The sequence below is a fragment of the Canis lupus genome, chromosome 16 (assembly GCF_048164855.1).
Source record: "Canis lupus baileyi chromosome 16, mCanLup2.hap1, whole genome shotgun sequence".
Taxonomy (NCBI): domain Eukaryota; kingdom Metazoa; phylum Chordata; class Mammalia; order Carnivora; family Canidae; genus Canis; species Canis lupus.
In genome coordinates this window covers 33,359,917-33,378,269 of record NC_132853.1, presented here as the reverse complement: position 1 = coordinate 33,378,269, position 18,353 = coordinate 33,359,917, and the positions used below count along the sequence as shown (strand labels likewise).

Below are 18,353 nucleotides of genomic sequence, written 5' to 3'. Positions count from 1 at the left end.
TGTATGGAAGCCTCCATAAAAATCCCTATAGTGGGGTGTTTGGAGAGCCTCCAGAGTGGTGAACACATGCCTGTAGTAGGAGGGTGGTACCCCCCACCAACTCCACAGGGGAAAAAAGCTCCTCACCCCATGTATTTCTTCATCTAGCTCTTCATCTGTATCCATCATCATATCCTTTAATAAACAGGCAAATGTGTTTTCCTAAGTTCTATGAGCCACTCTAGCAAATCATTCAAACTGGAAGGGGTTGTGGGAACCTCTGGTTTATAGCCAAGTCAGACAGAAGTTGTGGGTAACCTGGGGATCTACTCCATGTGACTGGCATCGGAAGTGGGGTGGGGGCTAGCTTCTAGCACTGCCCCCTCAACCCAAGGGATCTGACACTGTCTCCAGGCAGAAAGTGTTAGAATTGAGTTAAAGACACTCAGATGGCATCATGGAGAATTACTTGCTGGGTGAGAAAAGCTCCTCACATCTGGTGGCCAGAGCATCAGAAGTGAAATATGCTGTATGAGGAGCAAAAGAGACGCAGGTAGGAAATGGCAGGTTTTTCCAATATGCCTTTGTAGCCTGTACTTCCGTTTCTAGTGCTGTGTTTATTTTGATGCTGCTGCTGCTGCTGATGATGATTCACACCTGTCTTCAAGGAGCAACAATTCCTCTGCTTTGATCCAAGCTGATTTAGCAAATCTGGAGCCCCTAATGTATCCAAGGTTTGTGTTATGACCTGGAGGGGTAGAGGTAAAAGGAGACAAGGCTCCTGTCCCTGGAGGCTAGACTGTCCTCAGAGTCCCCTCTGCATCTGTCTTAGCTCACATCTTCCTCATCCTGAATCTTGCACTAGCATTCATCCCTCCCTTGGTACCCCAATGCATTCAGGGTAAAATCTAACCTGGTAGCTGGTACTGCCTCCTGTGACAGGACTCCTGCTGCCCTCCTCAGCCCTAGCTCTCCAGAGCGCTCCTCGTGCAATGAGCCTCTCTCTTCCCAGCCTCCAGGCCTATGCCCAACCCCTTACCTTTCTGAAAGGCCATTTCTTCCCTTCTTCCCTCGCAGAATCATACATGTTACCCCTGAGGATTGCATCAGCTGAGAAGCCCTCTGTGCTCTCTCAAGCTGGGTAACTCCAAACACCCTTCATGGCAATCCTAGAAATGCTATAACATAATGGATAATTATCTATGTCTCTCTCGCTATCGTCAGCAGCTTGAGACCACAGTGGAAAATCCTTTGTGTCTTTACCCACTAAGGACCAAATATGGCCATACTGAAAACAGGTATCCAGAGAGAGCTTGCTGGATGAGTGAGTTCAAGAGGTAAGGTTCAGCAACCTGAGAGTAACCCTTAGGACGTGGTGCCATAGAAGTGAGGTCCTTCACCTCTTCTAGAGTTTCATATAGTTCTAAAAATATATATCCCAAGTATTATGACTTAAAGCTTTAAAGTGGAAGCAAGCCCCTCAATTCTGATGTCCTGGTCTGAAAAGACTAAAAGAAACTCCCCATTCCAAACATTGCCATGTGAAGCAGGTGTTGTGGGTGAGAGGCTACTTATTACTTTTAGTGACTGTCTCTCCCACTAGATTGAAAGAAGTAAAAGGCCATCTCTTTTTTAAAACCCCAACTCCTAGCATAGTGTCTCCGCTATAGAGAATGCCTGACTCCCCTACTGCTTTGGATAAATGGAATGTGAAAAGGCAGTATTTGGCACAAATTTTTTCGAAATGTGTTAAATGTGTATATTTATGCTAAATGATAAATGTGTTATCTACACGTGTGAAAGAGAGATATACTTTAAATGTCACTAAACAAACCCCATGACGAATCTTTCAATAACATGATTAACCCAGTTTTTGGTTTTTCTTTTGGAGTTCTGTTTGTTTTTTGGTTTGGGGGTTTTTGTTTTGTTGCTTTGGTTTTGTTTTTTTTTGTTGTTATTGTTTTGTTTTTGTTTTGTTTTTTTTTTGTTTTTTGTTTTTTGTTTTTTGTTTTTTTGTTTTTTGTTTTTCACAGCCTTAGTATAAGTGCCTGCCACCTCTTGCCTGGATGATTAAAAAAAAGAAAAAAAAAACATCTCATGAATCCTTGTGCCTCTGATATTCTTATCAAAATGCAGTTCATCTCCATTACTGTAGCTATAGCTGGCTTTTTATTTTTTATTTTATTGTATTTTTTTATTTTTAAAAAAGATTTTGTTTATTTATTTGAAAGAGAGAGCACAGAGGGAGAAGGAGAAGCAGACCCTCCACTGAGCAGGGAGCTCAACTCGACATGGGGCTCAATCCCAGGACCCTGAGATCATGACCTGAGCCAAAGGCAGATGCTTAACCGACTGAGTCACCCTGGTGGCCCCAAAACTGGTTTTTAAAATACACATTTGATTGTGTCTTTCCAGAGCTTAGGGATGTCTTAAAATTCCTCTATTTTGAAAAGGATTGTGTCTAAGCTCTTGAACATGGAACACAGTCTCATGACCTGGCCCTGATGGCCTGCTGGCCTCCTCACACCTAAGCCCCAGGGTGCGCTCTGTCCTATAGATGCTCCCCACACCCATGGTGCATTTCCACCCCTCTCTGCCAGTGCTGTGCGGCCTGATACTCCCCGCCTTCTCCTCCTCCCTTGAGAATCCAGAATCCGGAAGAATGCTTTGGGCTGCAAGTGACAGAAAACCTGACTCAAAACAGCTCCAACAATAAGAGGTTTGTTATGTCACTTAAGAAAATGAGATAACACTTGTTATCTCACTTAAGAAAATTAGGCAGTTCCATGGTTAATTTAATGCTAAGTAAGCCATCCAAGAGCTGTGTTCATCCAAGTTTCTGTTTTGTCATCTTTGGTGCAGCTTTTGTCCCCACTGTGGACAGAATTGTTTACCCAGCCTCATGTTTATATTGGTGAATCAATCAGGGTTTTCCAGAGAAAGAGAACCAATAGAATGTTTGTGTGTGTGTGTGTGTGTGTGTGTGTAGAGAGAAAGAAAGAGAGAGAGATTTATTTCAAGGAACTGGCTCATTTTATTGTGGAGACTGACAAATCTGTAATTTGCAGGGTAAACTGGCAGATTGGAGACCCAGAGAGGAGCTGATGTTGCAGCCTGAGGGCAAATATTCTGAAAACACAATTTCTTCTTCATTGCAGAACCTCTCAGTCTTCTCTCAAGGCCTTCAACTGATTGGATGATACCACCCAACATTAATTAGGAAGGGTAATCTGCTTTACTTAAGCTCCACTGTTATTAATGGCAATCTCATCTAAAAAAATTTGAGGGATGTCTGGGTGGCTCAGTGATTGAACATCTGCCTTTGGCTCAGGACGTGATCCCGGAGTCCCAGGATGGAGTTTCGCATCAGGCTTCCTGCATGGAGCCTGCTTCTCCCTTTGCCTTTATCTCTGCCACTCTCTCTCTCTCTCTTTCTCTCTGTGTCTTTCATGAATAAATAAATAAAATCTAAAAAGTACATTCACAGTGGGACAACCTGGGTGGCTCAGTTGGCTACGCATCTGCCTTTGGCTCAGGTCATGATTCCACCTCAGTTCAGGGCTTAATATCAGGGATGTTAGTTCAGGCACTGCTTTGGGCTCCACATTGGACATGGAACCTACTTGAAAAAAAAATCTTCACAGAAACATCTAGAATAGAATTTAATCAAATACCTTGGTACTGTGGACTAGCCAATTTGACACATGAAATTAACCATCATGATGTCTAAATGAATAAGTCTCAAGAAACAGATTGAAATAACCATTATTGGGGTGGATATTAATCAAAATTAATTTTCTAGGGCTGGGGAAGGACTCCTTCTCTGAGCACATAAGCACATGCCTGTGTGGAGGATGGACATAAATAAAATCGGGACTCTGCCTGCAAAGCAGGCTACAGTTAGGGATGAGGTTGGATGAAAGTGTAGATTTGATTAGGTAAACAACAAAGTCTGCTAATCAATACGCAGGTAGAATCATAATACTTTATGGACTCCTTTACATATTGTATAAACTCTACTAGAACCTTTGTTATACTGAATTATAGGTTTATGGCTCATCTTCCTCTTTAGACTGTGGGTTCACCTTGAATAAAAACCATGTATCAGCTACCTCTTTACCAACATCCCCACGCATGGTGCTCAGCATCAAATGGCTACTCCATAGGTGCTCTGAACTGACCAAAGTGGGTTATTCTGGTGCTAAATCAACTTTGTGCTTACCATTAAAAAATCATGTATTTCTACGCACCACAAGCTTTGTTGAAATCACAGATTCACAACAGTTATGCCAACTGACAATTATTTCTAGATACTCTTGCAAAGAACTTATGGGGCAATAAAATTTGTCCAAATAGTCCAGTCAGATGAATTTCTCTTCTTTTTCACACATCCATAACATGAAAAAAAAAATCCCAGTGGCAAAGCAAAGAACATTCTCAACCTTATACTTAGCAATGATAATAAGAAATAAAGGGTCCATTGTTTGCCCTAAGCACCAACTCAGATAAAGTAGGTCATTTGGAGTGTGTCAGATATTAGAGCCTCAGGTCCAATTACTTAATTCAAAAATGCTCATGACTCTTATCTTTTTTTTTTTTTTTTAACAGACGGAGTGCTCTAAAGTTTAAGAAGCAAAATCATCAGATACAAGTCTTCTTCACCAGGAAGCCAGAGGGCTTTGGGATAGCTAAGTGCAGAGGATGATAGAGTTACTTCTCAGTTGGCCACTGTGTAGAGACCAGTTGAACTCATCAATCCAAGGAACAATTACAATCGAAGCATCTTCCATGTTCTATGCATCATGAGAGACCTTTACCTACATTATTATATTTCCAATTTACAGCTCTCTGCCTTTTCCCAAGCAGAGAAGTATCAAATATCCAGTTATGTTGCTATTGACAAAATAATAACAGTTATACCAAAAGAGCAGCTGACATGTCTTCCCACCATGCATCAGACATTACCATAAGCACCTTATCTGCATTATATAATTTAATCCTCACAAAACCTCATGAGGCTGACAGGGTCCTTATCTCCATTTGAACAGATGAATCACCCAAGGATCTGAGGGTAGGTAGGCAATTTGCTGACAGAACGACCAGTAGGAAGCCACAGAACCCAGACTCAACCCTGGGTCTGTCTGACTCCAAAGTCCACACTCAGACCTCTGTACCTCACTGCTTCCCGTGTAGCAGATTTTATACATATAAAGCTGGAAATGAGGGAAAGTTCAACTCTTTTAAATCAACACACAAAAGGAAAGATAAAACTTTCCTATGGCTGTCTCAGAAGCAACAACCAAATCAAAAGTGGGCTTTGAACACCTGTAAAGAAGGAATGTGCCAACAGAGGGGAAAACATCAAAAATAAAATGTGGGGCAGAAAAGCAAAATTTTGCAGGGCTTATTCAGTATTATCCGTGAGCACTTCAGTCACTACAGAGGATATTATTAGTTTAGCAAGACATATTGTAACCTGGAGGGAATGCCCTTTGTTGCTCTAATTTCATAATTACAATGCACAAAAATATAATTATAAATGCAATTTCTGAGATATCTTGAATATGAGAAGCAGATTCCTCAGAAAAACAATAAGTACTCCATCCAAAGGAAAGGGATGTCTCCAGTTGTTGAGGATAAAGTGCCCTGTATCTCGATCATGCCACATGAGAATAGCTTGTGTCAATTAAGTTGTTACAAGATTATTATTAGAAACCTGATCGTTTCTGGGTGAACTAATCAGACCAGTTTCTGTGCCCACTGGGCCAAGGACTAAATGTGCCACAGTAAATCTGTACAGTTAATAATATCAATTTATGAGGCCATTTGGCAGTCTTGTGGGTCACCCACTCTTTCCCCATGCTGCTTTCCTTCTGTTGGAGGAAATTGTTCCACAGTACAATTGAGAAAGGGACACTCAGAGGGGTTTAGTAACTTGCTGAGCTCTGTGCAGCTGATGCAATGAACACTACAGAAGAATGACAACATGATGGAGAGCTGCCAGGAGTGAACCAGGTGACCCCGGGGCACTGCTCTGCCCACCTACCACCAACTACAAAGATCGCCCCTGACACGTGGAGCCCTCTGTTCTTACTGCCTACATGGGTACTCCATCTTGACTCCTCTCAAGAGCTGTATTTCTTACCCTCCCACATCTGAGCAGTTAAAACTACTTCGAAATACCTCACCTGCCTTTCTGTCCATCCTTCTCCTTTACATTCTTGCTCTGTCTCTTGCCTCTCTCCCTACTAAAGTCTGACACTTCAGAAGGATGAGGACCATGATTGAGGTGAAAAGTGGTGGGGGACCACCCTCCGCCTTCCTCTGGAACTGAAGCCATGCTAAGTCTCTGGCTCTAATTCGTCTTCAGTTCTGGCCCCACCCCTGCCATGCTGACAACATCCACTCCACCTGTTATTTTTAGCTCATGCTTGGCCCAATCTGCTAAGTCCTGACCACAGATGCTACTGAAGTGACATCAGTGACAGCATGCATCCCAGCAAGCCTCATTGTCATGGTCAGCCTTTCCAGACTTCCTGTTTCATTAATGTTAAAAAAGATGGTTCTTTCTTGTTTAACCAAATTCCAACAGACAGAGCTTTAATGCTCCATCCTTCTGGTGTCCTCTCCCTGGAAGAGCCACCTGTAGATGGAACAGCTTTGGGTATAGGCTCACATGGGGAAAGGTGGTCTTGATTAAATTGCCACTCTTGAACAAACCTCCCCCTGATGAGAAAGTTTGACGTCTACAATGCACAGGAGATGCTGGTGCTCCTTACCACACCCTCCTTTCCATATAGTGAATGCAAACTTCTGGAAATAACATTATGTATTTCATTCAAATTCTTCTCTCAAAAATAAAAGAACAAGAATCCATGTGCATTTACCTGGAACAAAGCTTCCCTGGACCACCTCCTTATACGCCCACCAGCCTTCATGGATTTTTGGTGAATTCTGTTGAGCTAAAGGAGAAAAAAAAAGGAAGAGTCATTGAGAGGCTAGCAGAGAATCCTTATATCCTAGTTGTAGAAAAATGGTGAATATACATACAATAATTCTCTTCTACCTACAAGTCACCCTACAAAATGCAATAGCAAAACCTTCTCTCTCCTTTTTTTCAAATAGATTATTAATCTGTAAATATACTGTCAATGCGTTTTTTAATATATATATTTTTTTTATTTACTTATGATAGTCACAGAGAGAGAGAGGCAGAGACACAGGCAGAGGGAGAAGCAGGCTCCATGCACCGGGAGCCCGACGTGGGATTCGATCCTGGGTCTCCAGGATCGCGCCCTGGGCCAAAGGCAGGCGCTAAACCGCTGCGCCACCCAGGGATCCCTCAATGCGTTTTTATAAAAAAAACACTCAGGAGATTTCTATTGAAGGGAGAGGGAACAGTAATTATGTATTTAAGCCTATTTAACTCCCTGTCATTTGTCTCTACCTCTGACTTCTTTTCTGCACCTGCCCCTGCACATGTACACCAAGCACACACCCTCTCCACTGGGATTGAGGAGAGGAGGCTGATCCCATCCTCAAGCCAGACAAGAACTCTACATGTGCACAAACCCCTTAGAAATGGAGAGAAGGTAGGAGGTTTGCTACAAGGGCTAGGCTAGAAGAGGGAAGGGTACAATTGGTCAGCTTTCTTTAGGCCCCAGGAAAATGAAAACAAGAGTATAAATAATCATAGGGAGAGCTTTTGACATCATAGGGAGAAAAAGTGGAAAGTTCAAGAAATTGAAACATAGCATAGGAATCTGTGAGCACATGCTGACATGACCTTTGACCCTTGTGACAGTCAGTGGGTGATTTGAGGTGATCCTATTATGTGTGACTGTACGTCCAAAGTACAGGTGGCACAGAACTTGTGTGGATCCCTTCACTATTGAACTGCATCGTATTTCAGCTGTCAGTCACACTGGAAGAAAATAAGGTAATTTCGATCATATCTGTAATTGGGCAAGTATGTAGCAAATGTTAAACCTTGACTTTCATTTCCTTTCTTTAAATCTTGTTCTTTTTCAGTCTCCTTCAGATTTGTCATTCCAGGTTAGAGAGAATGGTACAAGACAATGTGTTTGAAAGCACAGCTTTGCATAGAGAGGAACTGCTAAATTTCTTTAGCTTCCATATGAGCTTCAATTGCTTAGCTCCAAGTGTCTTCCCATAGTAGAAGGAAGATAGTTTTTTTGCCTATGATATGACAAGGCTGCTGAGGCTTGCAGCTCTGTGATAAAGACACAGCGCAAGTGAAAAGGAAGCTTACTCCTGGAGATGACAGAGAGGTTCGAGGTCTTTAGAAACAAATAGAATAGGGACAAAGAACCTACTTAAAGGCTCTGGAAGGATATCACCTTTCAAGTTGCCCAGCACAAATCTAGGGCTTGGGATGTGTCAAAGTACACTGGATTACCCACTACCCCAATTCCATGTGGAATGGATAGAGCTCAGATATTCCCACAGCCCTGAGAAAGATCCTAAAGGCAGCTGAGTTGAAAGCCAGTGCATCTGTTCTAGGATAGCAGGCAAAGGGAGAAGTGGCCTCAAAGCCCAGAGGCTTGGAGAGGTTTTGTCCAGCCAGAGAGCCAAGTGGAAGAGTCAACAGAGACTCTAGTTTATTTGTGGCACTAGGAAAAAACAGGGAGATTTGAAATCAGCTAGGAATGCTTTATGCCTGACAAGTTAAGAAACCAGATAAAGAGTTATATTGCTTGGAAAGTTTAGCAAGTAGGTGAACATAGGACATTTCTCTGGTTCAGAACAATTCTGATGCTTCCTTCGAGCCTTGACATTGCATGATACACTGTCCCCTTCCTTCCCAGCTCATTGGAGGTCATCACAGGAGAAAAAGAGGAATGCCAAAGATTTAGAAATCTATGAGATCAGATTCACCTAATGTACTCAGACCGAGTGGCCCATTTTTGAAACAAACATTTAATAGTGCCCACCTTGATGATAATTATATAAAACTCATAGACTCATAGATAGTACATCTTACAAACAAAACATAAACTCTAATATTTCACTAAATTTCAGCCTAACTCTCCTGAACGTGAAGCATGTCCCAAGTCTAAAGGAGATACACATATCTGAAAGCCCAAAAGTATTGAACTGTAGACATCACTTAATAGCTCTGCATTAGAGATAAGGCAGCATTGATTTGCCTTATCAAAGACAGAAATTTCTGAGTTTTATTAAAACTCACCAAATTTGATCAAATCAGGATTGTTGCCTATCTTGAAAAATTTAAACCATAAATATGGCCTTCTTTCTTTATCAGCCCCTCTAGCAACCCTCATTTTGTTTCCTACAGTTAACACTCTCTTATGGTTTGTCTCCCTCTTTTTGATTTGATCTTATTTTATTTTTCCCTCCCTTCCCCTATGATCCTGTCTTGTTTCTTAAATTCCACATATGAGGAACACCTGGGTGGCTTAGCAGTTAAGCGCCTGCCTTCAGTTCAGGGTGTGATCCTGGGGGCCTGGGATGGAGTCCCATATTGAGCTCCCTGCATGGTGCCTGCTTCTCCCTCTGCCTCTCTGCCTCTCTCTGTATCTCTCATGAATTAATAAATAAGATCTTTTTAAAAATTCCACATATGAGTGAAATCATATGATAATTGCCTTTTCCTGATTGACTTATTTCACTTAGCATAATACCCTTAATTCCATTCATGTCATTGCAAATGGTAAGATTTCATTTCTGATGGCTAATATTCCATTGTGTATATATACCACATCTTCTTTATCCATTCATCTGTGGATAAATATCTGGGTTCTTTCCATAGTTTGGCTATTGTGGATATTGCTACTATAAACACTGGGGTGCAGATGCCCCTTCAGGGCACTACTTTTGTATCTTTGGTGTAAATACCTAGAGGTGCAGTTGCTGGGTCATAGGGTAGCTCTATTTTCAACCTTCTGAGGATACTCCATACTGTTTTCCAGAGTTGGTATAGTTGCTATACCAACTTGCATTCCTACCAGCAGTGTAGGACTGTCCCCCTTTCTCTGTACCCTCACCAGCATTTGTTGTTTCCCAACGTGTTAACTTTAGCCATTCTGACTGATGTGAGGTGGTATCTCATTACACCAAAAAACATAAGATAATTAGGAGTAAACTAACCAAGGAGGTAAAAAATCTGCACTCTGAAAACTATAGAACACTCATGAAAGAAATTGAAGAAGACACAAAGAAATGGAAAAATGTTTCATGCTCATGGATTGGAAGAAAAATAAAGTTAAAATATCTAAGCTACTTAGAGCAATCTACACATTCAATGCAATCCCTATCAAAATGCCACCAGCATTTTTCACAGAGCTAGAACAAATACTAAAATCTGTATGGAACTAGAAAGGCCCTGAATAGCCAAAGGAATGTTGAAAAAGAAAACAGAAGCTGATGACATCACAATCCTGGACTTCAAGCTCTATTAGAAAGCTGTTCTCATCAAGACAGTATGGTACTGGCACATATCAATGGAATAGAATAGAGAACCTAGAAATGGACCCTCAACTCTACAGTCAACTAATCTTTGACAAAGCAGGAAAGAATAACCGATAGAAAAAAGAGTCTCTTCAGCAAATGGTGTTGGGAAAATTGGACAGCCCCATGGAGAAGAATGAAATTGGATTATATTCTTACACCATACACAAAAATTAACTCAAAATGGATGAAAGACCTAAATGTGAGATAGGAATCCATCAAAATCCTAGAGGAGAATACAGGCAGCAACCTTTGTGACCTTGGCCACAGCAACTCCTTGCTAGATACGTTTCCAAAGGCAAGGGTAACAAAAGCAAAAATGAACTATTGAGACTTCATCAAGATAAAAATCTTCCTGCATGGCAAAGGAAACAGTTGAAAAAACAAAAGCAACCTACAGAATGGGAGAAGATATTTGCAAATGTCTTATTCAATAAAGGGTTAGTATTCAAAATCTATAAAGAGCTTATCAAACTCAATATCCCCCCAAAAAATCCTATCAAGATATGGGAAAAAGACATGAACAGACATTTCTCCAAAGAAGACATACTAATGGCCAACAGACACATGAAACAGTATCCAGCATCACTCAGCATCAGGGAAATACAAATTAAAACCACAATGAGAAGCCACACTCTCTTGTATATAATTTGTATATATGTGTATATCCTCATTACAAGTGAGGACCTTCACAGCACTCAAAAATTTCTTTTTGACATCAAATATCTTTACCAACTTGTTTTATAAAAATTTTTGTTGATAGTATTTACACAAATCCATTTCAAACAACTGACATATAGCTTTAGCTATAATTTAAAGAAGAAATAAAAGAAATGTGACTCATAATAATATATATTTCAGTGTGCATGTTTGAGCATGATGCACTAGAACAGAGATCAGCAAATTGCCATCTACTAGCCAAAGATGGCACTATTTTTGTACAGCTCAAGAGCTAAGAATGGCTTTGCATTTTTAAGTAGTCAAAAAAATAAAAAATATCTTGTGACATGTGAAAATTATATTATAAATGGAAATCTCAATGTCTATAAATAAAGTTTTACTGAAACACAGCCATGTCCACTTCTCTGCAAATTGCCTTTATGGCTGCTTTCTCACTACAATGGCAGAGTTCAACAATTGTGACAGAGACCAATTGGCCTGTAAAATTTAAAATATTTCCTATGTGGCTCTTAACAGAAAAAGTTTGTTGATTTAATTTATGCACATAATTTCAAAAACTCAATATAATGTAATGTCTTAACTGTAATATAAAGGATAAATGCATAATTTTTAATAAAATGTTGTATATTTCCATTTGTAAATACTTGGTTATGATATGCCAGAATAATGAAGAAGTTGGATATTTGATTGAAAAGGTACAAATAATACAGGTGTGAGGCACCTGGGTGGTTCAGTCAGTTGAGCTTCTGACTCTTGATTTTGGCTCAGGTCATGATCTCAGGGTCTTAGAATCAAGCTCATGCTCAGTGGGGAGTCTGCTTGAGATTCTCTCCCTCTTCCTCTGCCCTTTCCATCATCCCACCTCTGTCTCTCTCTCTCTCAAATAAACAAACCTTTAAAATTTAATACAGTTGTACTGTATTGGAGAGGCAACAATCCACAAGTGGCACTGCTCTCAGTGGTGTGATTTTCCAAAATACCGAACAACTCTTGGCAAAGTTCAGAAGAAAATAAAGTACCATCTTCCCTTGATACACACAGAATTTGCACTGCTGAAGAATAGGATATAATAAAAACTATGTAAGAGATACTTTGTGTTCATATGCAACATGGAGTTTATAATCGCATATAAAAAAAAGTTTTTCACTCACTTGAACTCTGCTGGGACATGGAGCAATGTATCACTGTTTGAAAGTGTCAAATATATTGCAGAGCATATCTCTGCCTGCTCCGACCCAGTTGGTGCTAAATGCAATATCTTTCATGAAACAATATCACAATGCCCCTCTTGACAGTCACTGACCTAACAGTATTATTTATAGCACTATTTATATATGCTAAATGAGGATGAAACATGTTGAACACTAATCAGAGGATTCTGTTTTATCTAAATAGACAAAAGGCATATTTCTTATAAATCTGAAGTCCTCATGCCACCGCATTATATATTTCAATATTTTTTCTTTTTCCTGCCATTTGAAAATATACACAAGAAACTATTATTTCCACCAAAGGAAAAGCAGTGAGGAATAAAAAGAAAGCAAAGATGTTTGCTCTTACAATGACACAAAGGGAAAACTAATTCCAATATCATCCTGAATAAAAATGACTAAGTTTTCAGATTTTTAGATACATTCATATTTCTCTCTCTCTCTCCTCTCTGTGCATATAGGCACCTGCTGCCCACCCTACCCCCATGCATGTGCACACATGCATGCACACACACGTACACGCCGAGGCCTCTTATGAAGAAGACCTATCAGTCTGACTGGATGGAGCACTGAGTTAAGAGATGTCATTTAAAAGGTGGAAGAGGGATGCCTGGGTGGCTCTGTGGTTGAGCATCTGCCTTTGTCTCTGGTCATGATCCTGGAGTCCCGGGATCGAGTCTTGCATCAGGCTTCTTGCATGGAGACTGCTTCTCCCTCTGCCTGTGTCTCTGCCTCTCTCTGTGTGTCTTTTATGAATAAATGGAAATCTTTTTTTTAAATTTTTTATTTATTTATGATAGTCACAGAGAGAGAAAGAGAGAGAGGCAGAGACATAGGCAGAGGGAGAAGCAGGCTCCATGCACCGGGAGCCCGATGTGGGATTCGATCCCGGGTCTCCAGGATCACGCCCTGGGCCAAAGGCAGGCACCAAACCGCTGCGCCACCCAGGGATCCCCAAATAAATGGAAATCTTTTAAATAAATAAAATAAATAAAAGAAGAAAATGAAGTCCTTGGATAATTGAGTATTGCAACTGACAAAAGTATCACTGCAAGCTTCTGCTCCATCCAGAAACCTGCAAAACGCCTTGTTTTCTTCATGTCCAGTCATTGATCCTTCAGCTACCCTATCCATTCCAGAAGTTAAATTACCTAAGAGTTTAGCAGGCAGCAAGACAATCAGACCATGTGAACAAAGTCTGTTATAGTGACAGAACTGCAGAGTTTATGTTTGCTTTCTCTGACATGCCTTGTGAAGGATCCAACCCATCCTGCAAAAATCAATCAGCCTGAACTGGGCCTGGTTGCTGTCTATCAATTACAAAATATGATACCTGCAGCCTAGATTTGAAGAAAAGGAAGGTGTTTTATACGATGTGTTTTCGAATGCCCTTGTATATCCAGTCAGGCCTCATACTGTTGGGCAATTTGGAAAGACAGACCAGCACACTGAAAAGGCACCTCATTTAAAGCTTGGCTACAGGAACTCTGAGTGGCTTGTCTGCAACAGAGCACCAGGAGAAGTACTGACTTTCCATTTTAAACCTTCCCAGCCAGGTCCTCCATAGTCGTCTTGTTGTTTACATCTGATATCCAGTGAATGGAAAGCTGGTTGATAATTCCTTAGAGCAGACAGCTGAACAGAAAGCAGCCTTAGCTTGTGCAGTGCTTTGCCTGTGGATCAGATTTCTTTACTTAACGTGCAACCAGCCCCTGGGAAAAATCCAGGTGTCTAATCAAAAAAATTGTGTTGACAGTAAAAGTTGTCATCACTGCCAGATGAGGAGATATACATAGCAAGGGCCCCTCTCTTGATAGTAAGAAAAACATATTTCAATTTTATTCTCCTTTTTTCATTGTGGCAGTTTGAGAACTTGTGAGTTTCAAAAGAAAACTCAGAATATCAGGATTTGGAAAGAGACACAGAATTCATTGCTCCTATCTCCTTTTGGGCACTGGAGGAAATTGATGAACAGAGAAGGGATGCCATTAAAAAAAAAAGTATAATGTCTTAGAACAAGAGTCAGCAAACTTTTTCTGTAAATGGCCAGATAATAAATATTGTAGGCTTTGAAGGCCAGACTGTCCCTGTCCCCATTATTCAACTGTGCCATTGTAGCACAAAAGCAGCCATATACAATTTCTAAATGAATGGCTGTGGCTATGTGCCAATGGTATTTACAAACACAGACAAACAGCTGGATTTGGCCTGTGGCAGGCTGCACTGTATTGAATCCTTGTCTTAGAGCTACAAATGATTGTTGTCATCTAGTTCTGCTTCCCTACTCAAATGTTTAGAAGTGTGCAACTTTAAAAGGAAAATTAGAATTTGGAAAGAGATGAGTTCTAATTACAGGTAAATGGCATCTGATCAAGAAGCACTGCAGAATGCACATATAATACTAAATATTTTCCATACTCCCTGAAATTAGTCACCAGAATCTACATAAAAATCAATATGGCCCCCATCATACCATTTTCATTGGGCTAAACCACCAAAATTGTAGGGGTCTCCTAGAAACACTGCCTATATCCCTCTCGTTGGGTTTTTCAAACAGTCATAAAGGAACTGACTACTTCCAAAAACCCCTATCACCCTTCCTATCACTCTATAAAGCATGTTTTAGATAACTCCTAGAATTCTCATCTGTTTCCATAGATAAAGTGATTATATTTTCACATGCTAAGTTTTTCACGTTATCTTGAGATGAACTTTTGCAACTCTCCTCTCTATTTTCTACCCCTATCATTACCTTAGGTTCAGAGAAAACAGAACTTTGGATCATCTCCATGTGGAAATTAGAGTGGTCTCTTGACCTAATGGAAAAGAAAACTCAAGAGCAACAACTGAGCGTGGCCTGGAGTGGTGGGAAGGGAAGTGGTACAAGATGGAACAGAAGAGGTCTCACAAAGGAAGCCCATAGGGGAAGGGAGATTGCTTAATGAAACTCCAGTCAAAATACACCTAACTTTAAGCATGCACATTGCAAAACTGCACTTCCAAGCACTTGGTCAGTATAATGTTATCTGTGCCAGGTGGTCTATGATAAGGGAAGACAGAACCACATATGGGGGGAGACAGTTAAAGTACAGGTACTACTACTGTGTTATTTAGTTTTAATGGGATAGGAAGAGCCCTGAACAGTAGTTTTCTTAAGAAGCTCCTTTTCTCTGCCTAAGGAGGTAATATAAGGAAGAAGGCACTGAGCCTATTGGATCAGTAGAACAACAAATGTCGGAAGGCAAAAAAAGTCTTGCTATCTTTGGTTGCAGGAGGCAAAGTATCACCTTCCCTATCCCCACAACACTCACTGTTTCCCCTTAATGGCCAATTGTACCCCTTACATGAGAAACAGGAACTTTGAGAAGAGCATAGATCACCAGAAGAAATGTAAATGACCATCCTGGTACACTACATGGCACCCACTGGACCTGCCAAGGATAATTCTCTTCTCCAAATGCTTTACTTTCATACATCAGGTAGGTCTCTCTCTCCTCCATGCACCTTTGTTTGATATTATGCATTATACCACATTTTGGCACTGAGATAGTGCCCCACACTTACCTGTTTCCATGTCATTCTTTCACACTAAACTCTATCTTTCTTGAGGCCAGAGAATGTGTCTTTTTTTGAAATCCCATGATTTATGCAAAGTGTCACCAATAAGAGGTCCCCAATGAGCTGGATGCATGAAAAGTGCTGTAGTGAAGTCAAACATTGTACAAAACTGCAGTCCAGCTCAAACAGTCCTTGGGAGATTTTAGTTTACATCCAAAGACTTGTTGGTATGACGCCTGTATTTGTGGTCAGTGGGAATGTTGACAAAAGCATTTTCAAGTTGGTTGACAGGCCCACACTCACTTGACAGATGGGAGAGCACCAGGAGCTGACACTCTGCCTGGGGAAATTAAAGCCACAGGAAACTCTTTTATTTAGCTCAATGTGTTTCATTTAAAACTATGGTGGGGTGAGGGTGATACCATATCTGAGAGTATTTGCATCTGTGCCATTCTTTACATTTTTGAAGTTGCGAGGCAGGAGTGAGACTCATTTCTATCCCTCTACCCTACGTGACCCCCATTTACCATAAAAACTAGACCGAAAATGCAGGTCAAGGACTGCATTGACTTAACTGGACCACAAACTGACTATTCAAGCACAGGAAATGTGTATATATAAGCTAGAATCACCTTGCACATTCGGCCAGACCCAAGCAAGCTGACGTCAAAATTGTATGTGTTGGGAGAGTAAGGAAAAAAAAAAAAATTGGTGGTGAAACAGACTGTATGACTTTCATCTAAAATGCTTAGAATGAGATTGCAGTTAAGGAGCTCAAATGTAGCTGGAATCAAAAATCAACAAGAGGGAGAAGTTCCTAACATGGGTGATTCTTAGTACATTTGCCTGGTGTTCTAGAATTTCTGCCTTTTGGATTTGCCATGCAGTCTGATCTCATTTTTCATAATCTTTATAAAACGTCTGCTCTACCTGCTGTCCCCAAGTGTTCATGTTTATTACTCTTTCTACACCTTTGTTTTAGTTAGCCTTCCTCCCTATCCCCCCCGCCCCTCCTGGCCCTGGAACTCCTTTATCTACTTCTTCTTGACTAGTCTTACTCAATTCTCAAAGTCTCACCAATTCCCACTTCTTTCAAGAAACTTTTCCTGATCACTTCAGTTCTACTATGATCCCTTACAACCTTGAATTTCAGAATGTTAGTGTCTATTTCTCATTTGTCACTTTCATTATTTCAACAAACATTGCTGAGTACCTAAAACTAACAGGCAGTGTTCTAAGCATCGAACATGTGAAATTCCTTTTTTTCCCCAGAACTTGCATTCTACTTGAGGGAGATGGAAAAAAACAAAACCAAAACAAAACCAAGCAAATGAATTCACCTAGAAAGAGTACATTATGTACAGAAAGTATTCTGCAGTATAATTAAAGATCAGGACAAGATAAAAGGAAAGTGGAAGGACACTTTAGATTGTGTGACAGTTGATGGCCTTTTGGATTACAAAACTTAATCTGAGATTTAAATGACAAAAAAGATCTGGTCTCATGAAGATCAACAGCACTAGTATTTCAGGTGGATTCAAGACCCTAAAAAGGCAAGAAGGAGCTTGGCTTTTTAAGAAACAGAAAAGGGGCCCCTGGGTGGTTCAGTGGTTGAGCGCCTGCCTTCTGCTCAAGTCGTGATCCCAGGGTCCTGCGATCGAGCACCGCAGCAGGCTCCCTATTGGGAGCTCTCCTTCCACCTGTGTCTCTTCTGCCTCTCTCTGTGTGTCTCTCATGAATAAATAAATAAAATCCTAAAAAAAAAAAAAACACAAAAAAAACCCCAGCAAAGTAGCCACTCTGGGTGAACAACAGTAGATGCATGGAAAGGGGGAGGCTCAAGATGAGGCTGACAATTTAGGTCAAGGTCCAGAACTGGCTTCAGTCAGGATTGTGTTGGTGAAAATAGAAGTGGATGGAGACTATATGATTTAAAGGAAGAGTGAAGAGAACACGCTGATGGAATGAATGAGGGAAGGTAAAGACCACAGATCAGAGATAAGTCCTACCTTTTTTGGTCTAAGTGACTTAATGCTGACAGTTATTGAGATGACAAAGGGACTGGGGGGGAAGGTATATTTGGAGCAGGAAGTGAAGTCAAGAGTTCCATTGAGATGGTACAGGAGCATTTATGGGGAGATGCCAAGGAGGTGGCTGGATATAATGTGAATTCTGGAGACAGCCAAAAAGCAGCATATATATTTGTGACTCTTTGACACATAAATGATACTTAAAACCTTGAGTTTAGAAGAGATCATCAAGAAGAATGTGAAAATGTAAAGAAAGAGACCAAAGGGGACAGAGAATAGAGCTCTGGGATGTTCAATATCCAGAAATTGAAGTGAGGAGGAAAAGCTGAGATGAACTTAAGAGGGAGAGGCCACTAAGGGTGGACACAAAGAAGAAACAGGAGAGAAAAATAGTAATCTGGTG

General features: G+C 40.7%; 1 protein-coding gene across 3 annotated transcripts in view; it reads right to left on the bottom strand.

Annotated features, from left to right (window-relative positions):
• Positions 1-18,353, bottom strand: part of CA10 (carbonic anhydrase 10) — a 474,119-nt gene that overhangs the window by 385,624 nt on the left and 70,142 nt on the right. For all 3 annotated transcript variants that reach the window (XM_072779984.1, XM_072779983.1, XM_072779985.1), the window contains exon 3: positions 6,867-6,941. In XM_072779984.1, coding sequence (XP_072636085.1) covers positions 6,867-6,941 — 75 coding nt within the window. The remainder of the gene's footprint in view (positions 1-6,866; positions 6,942-18,353) is intronic.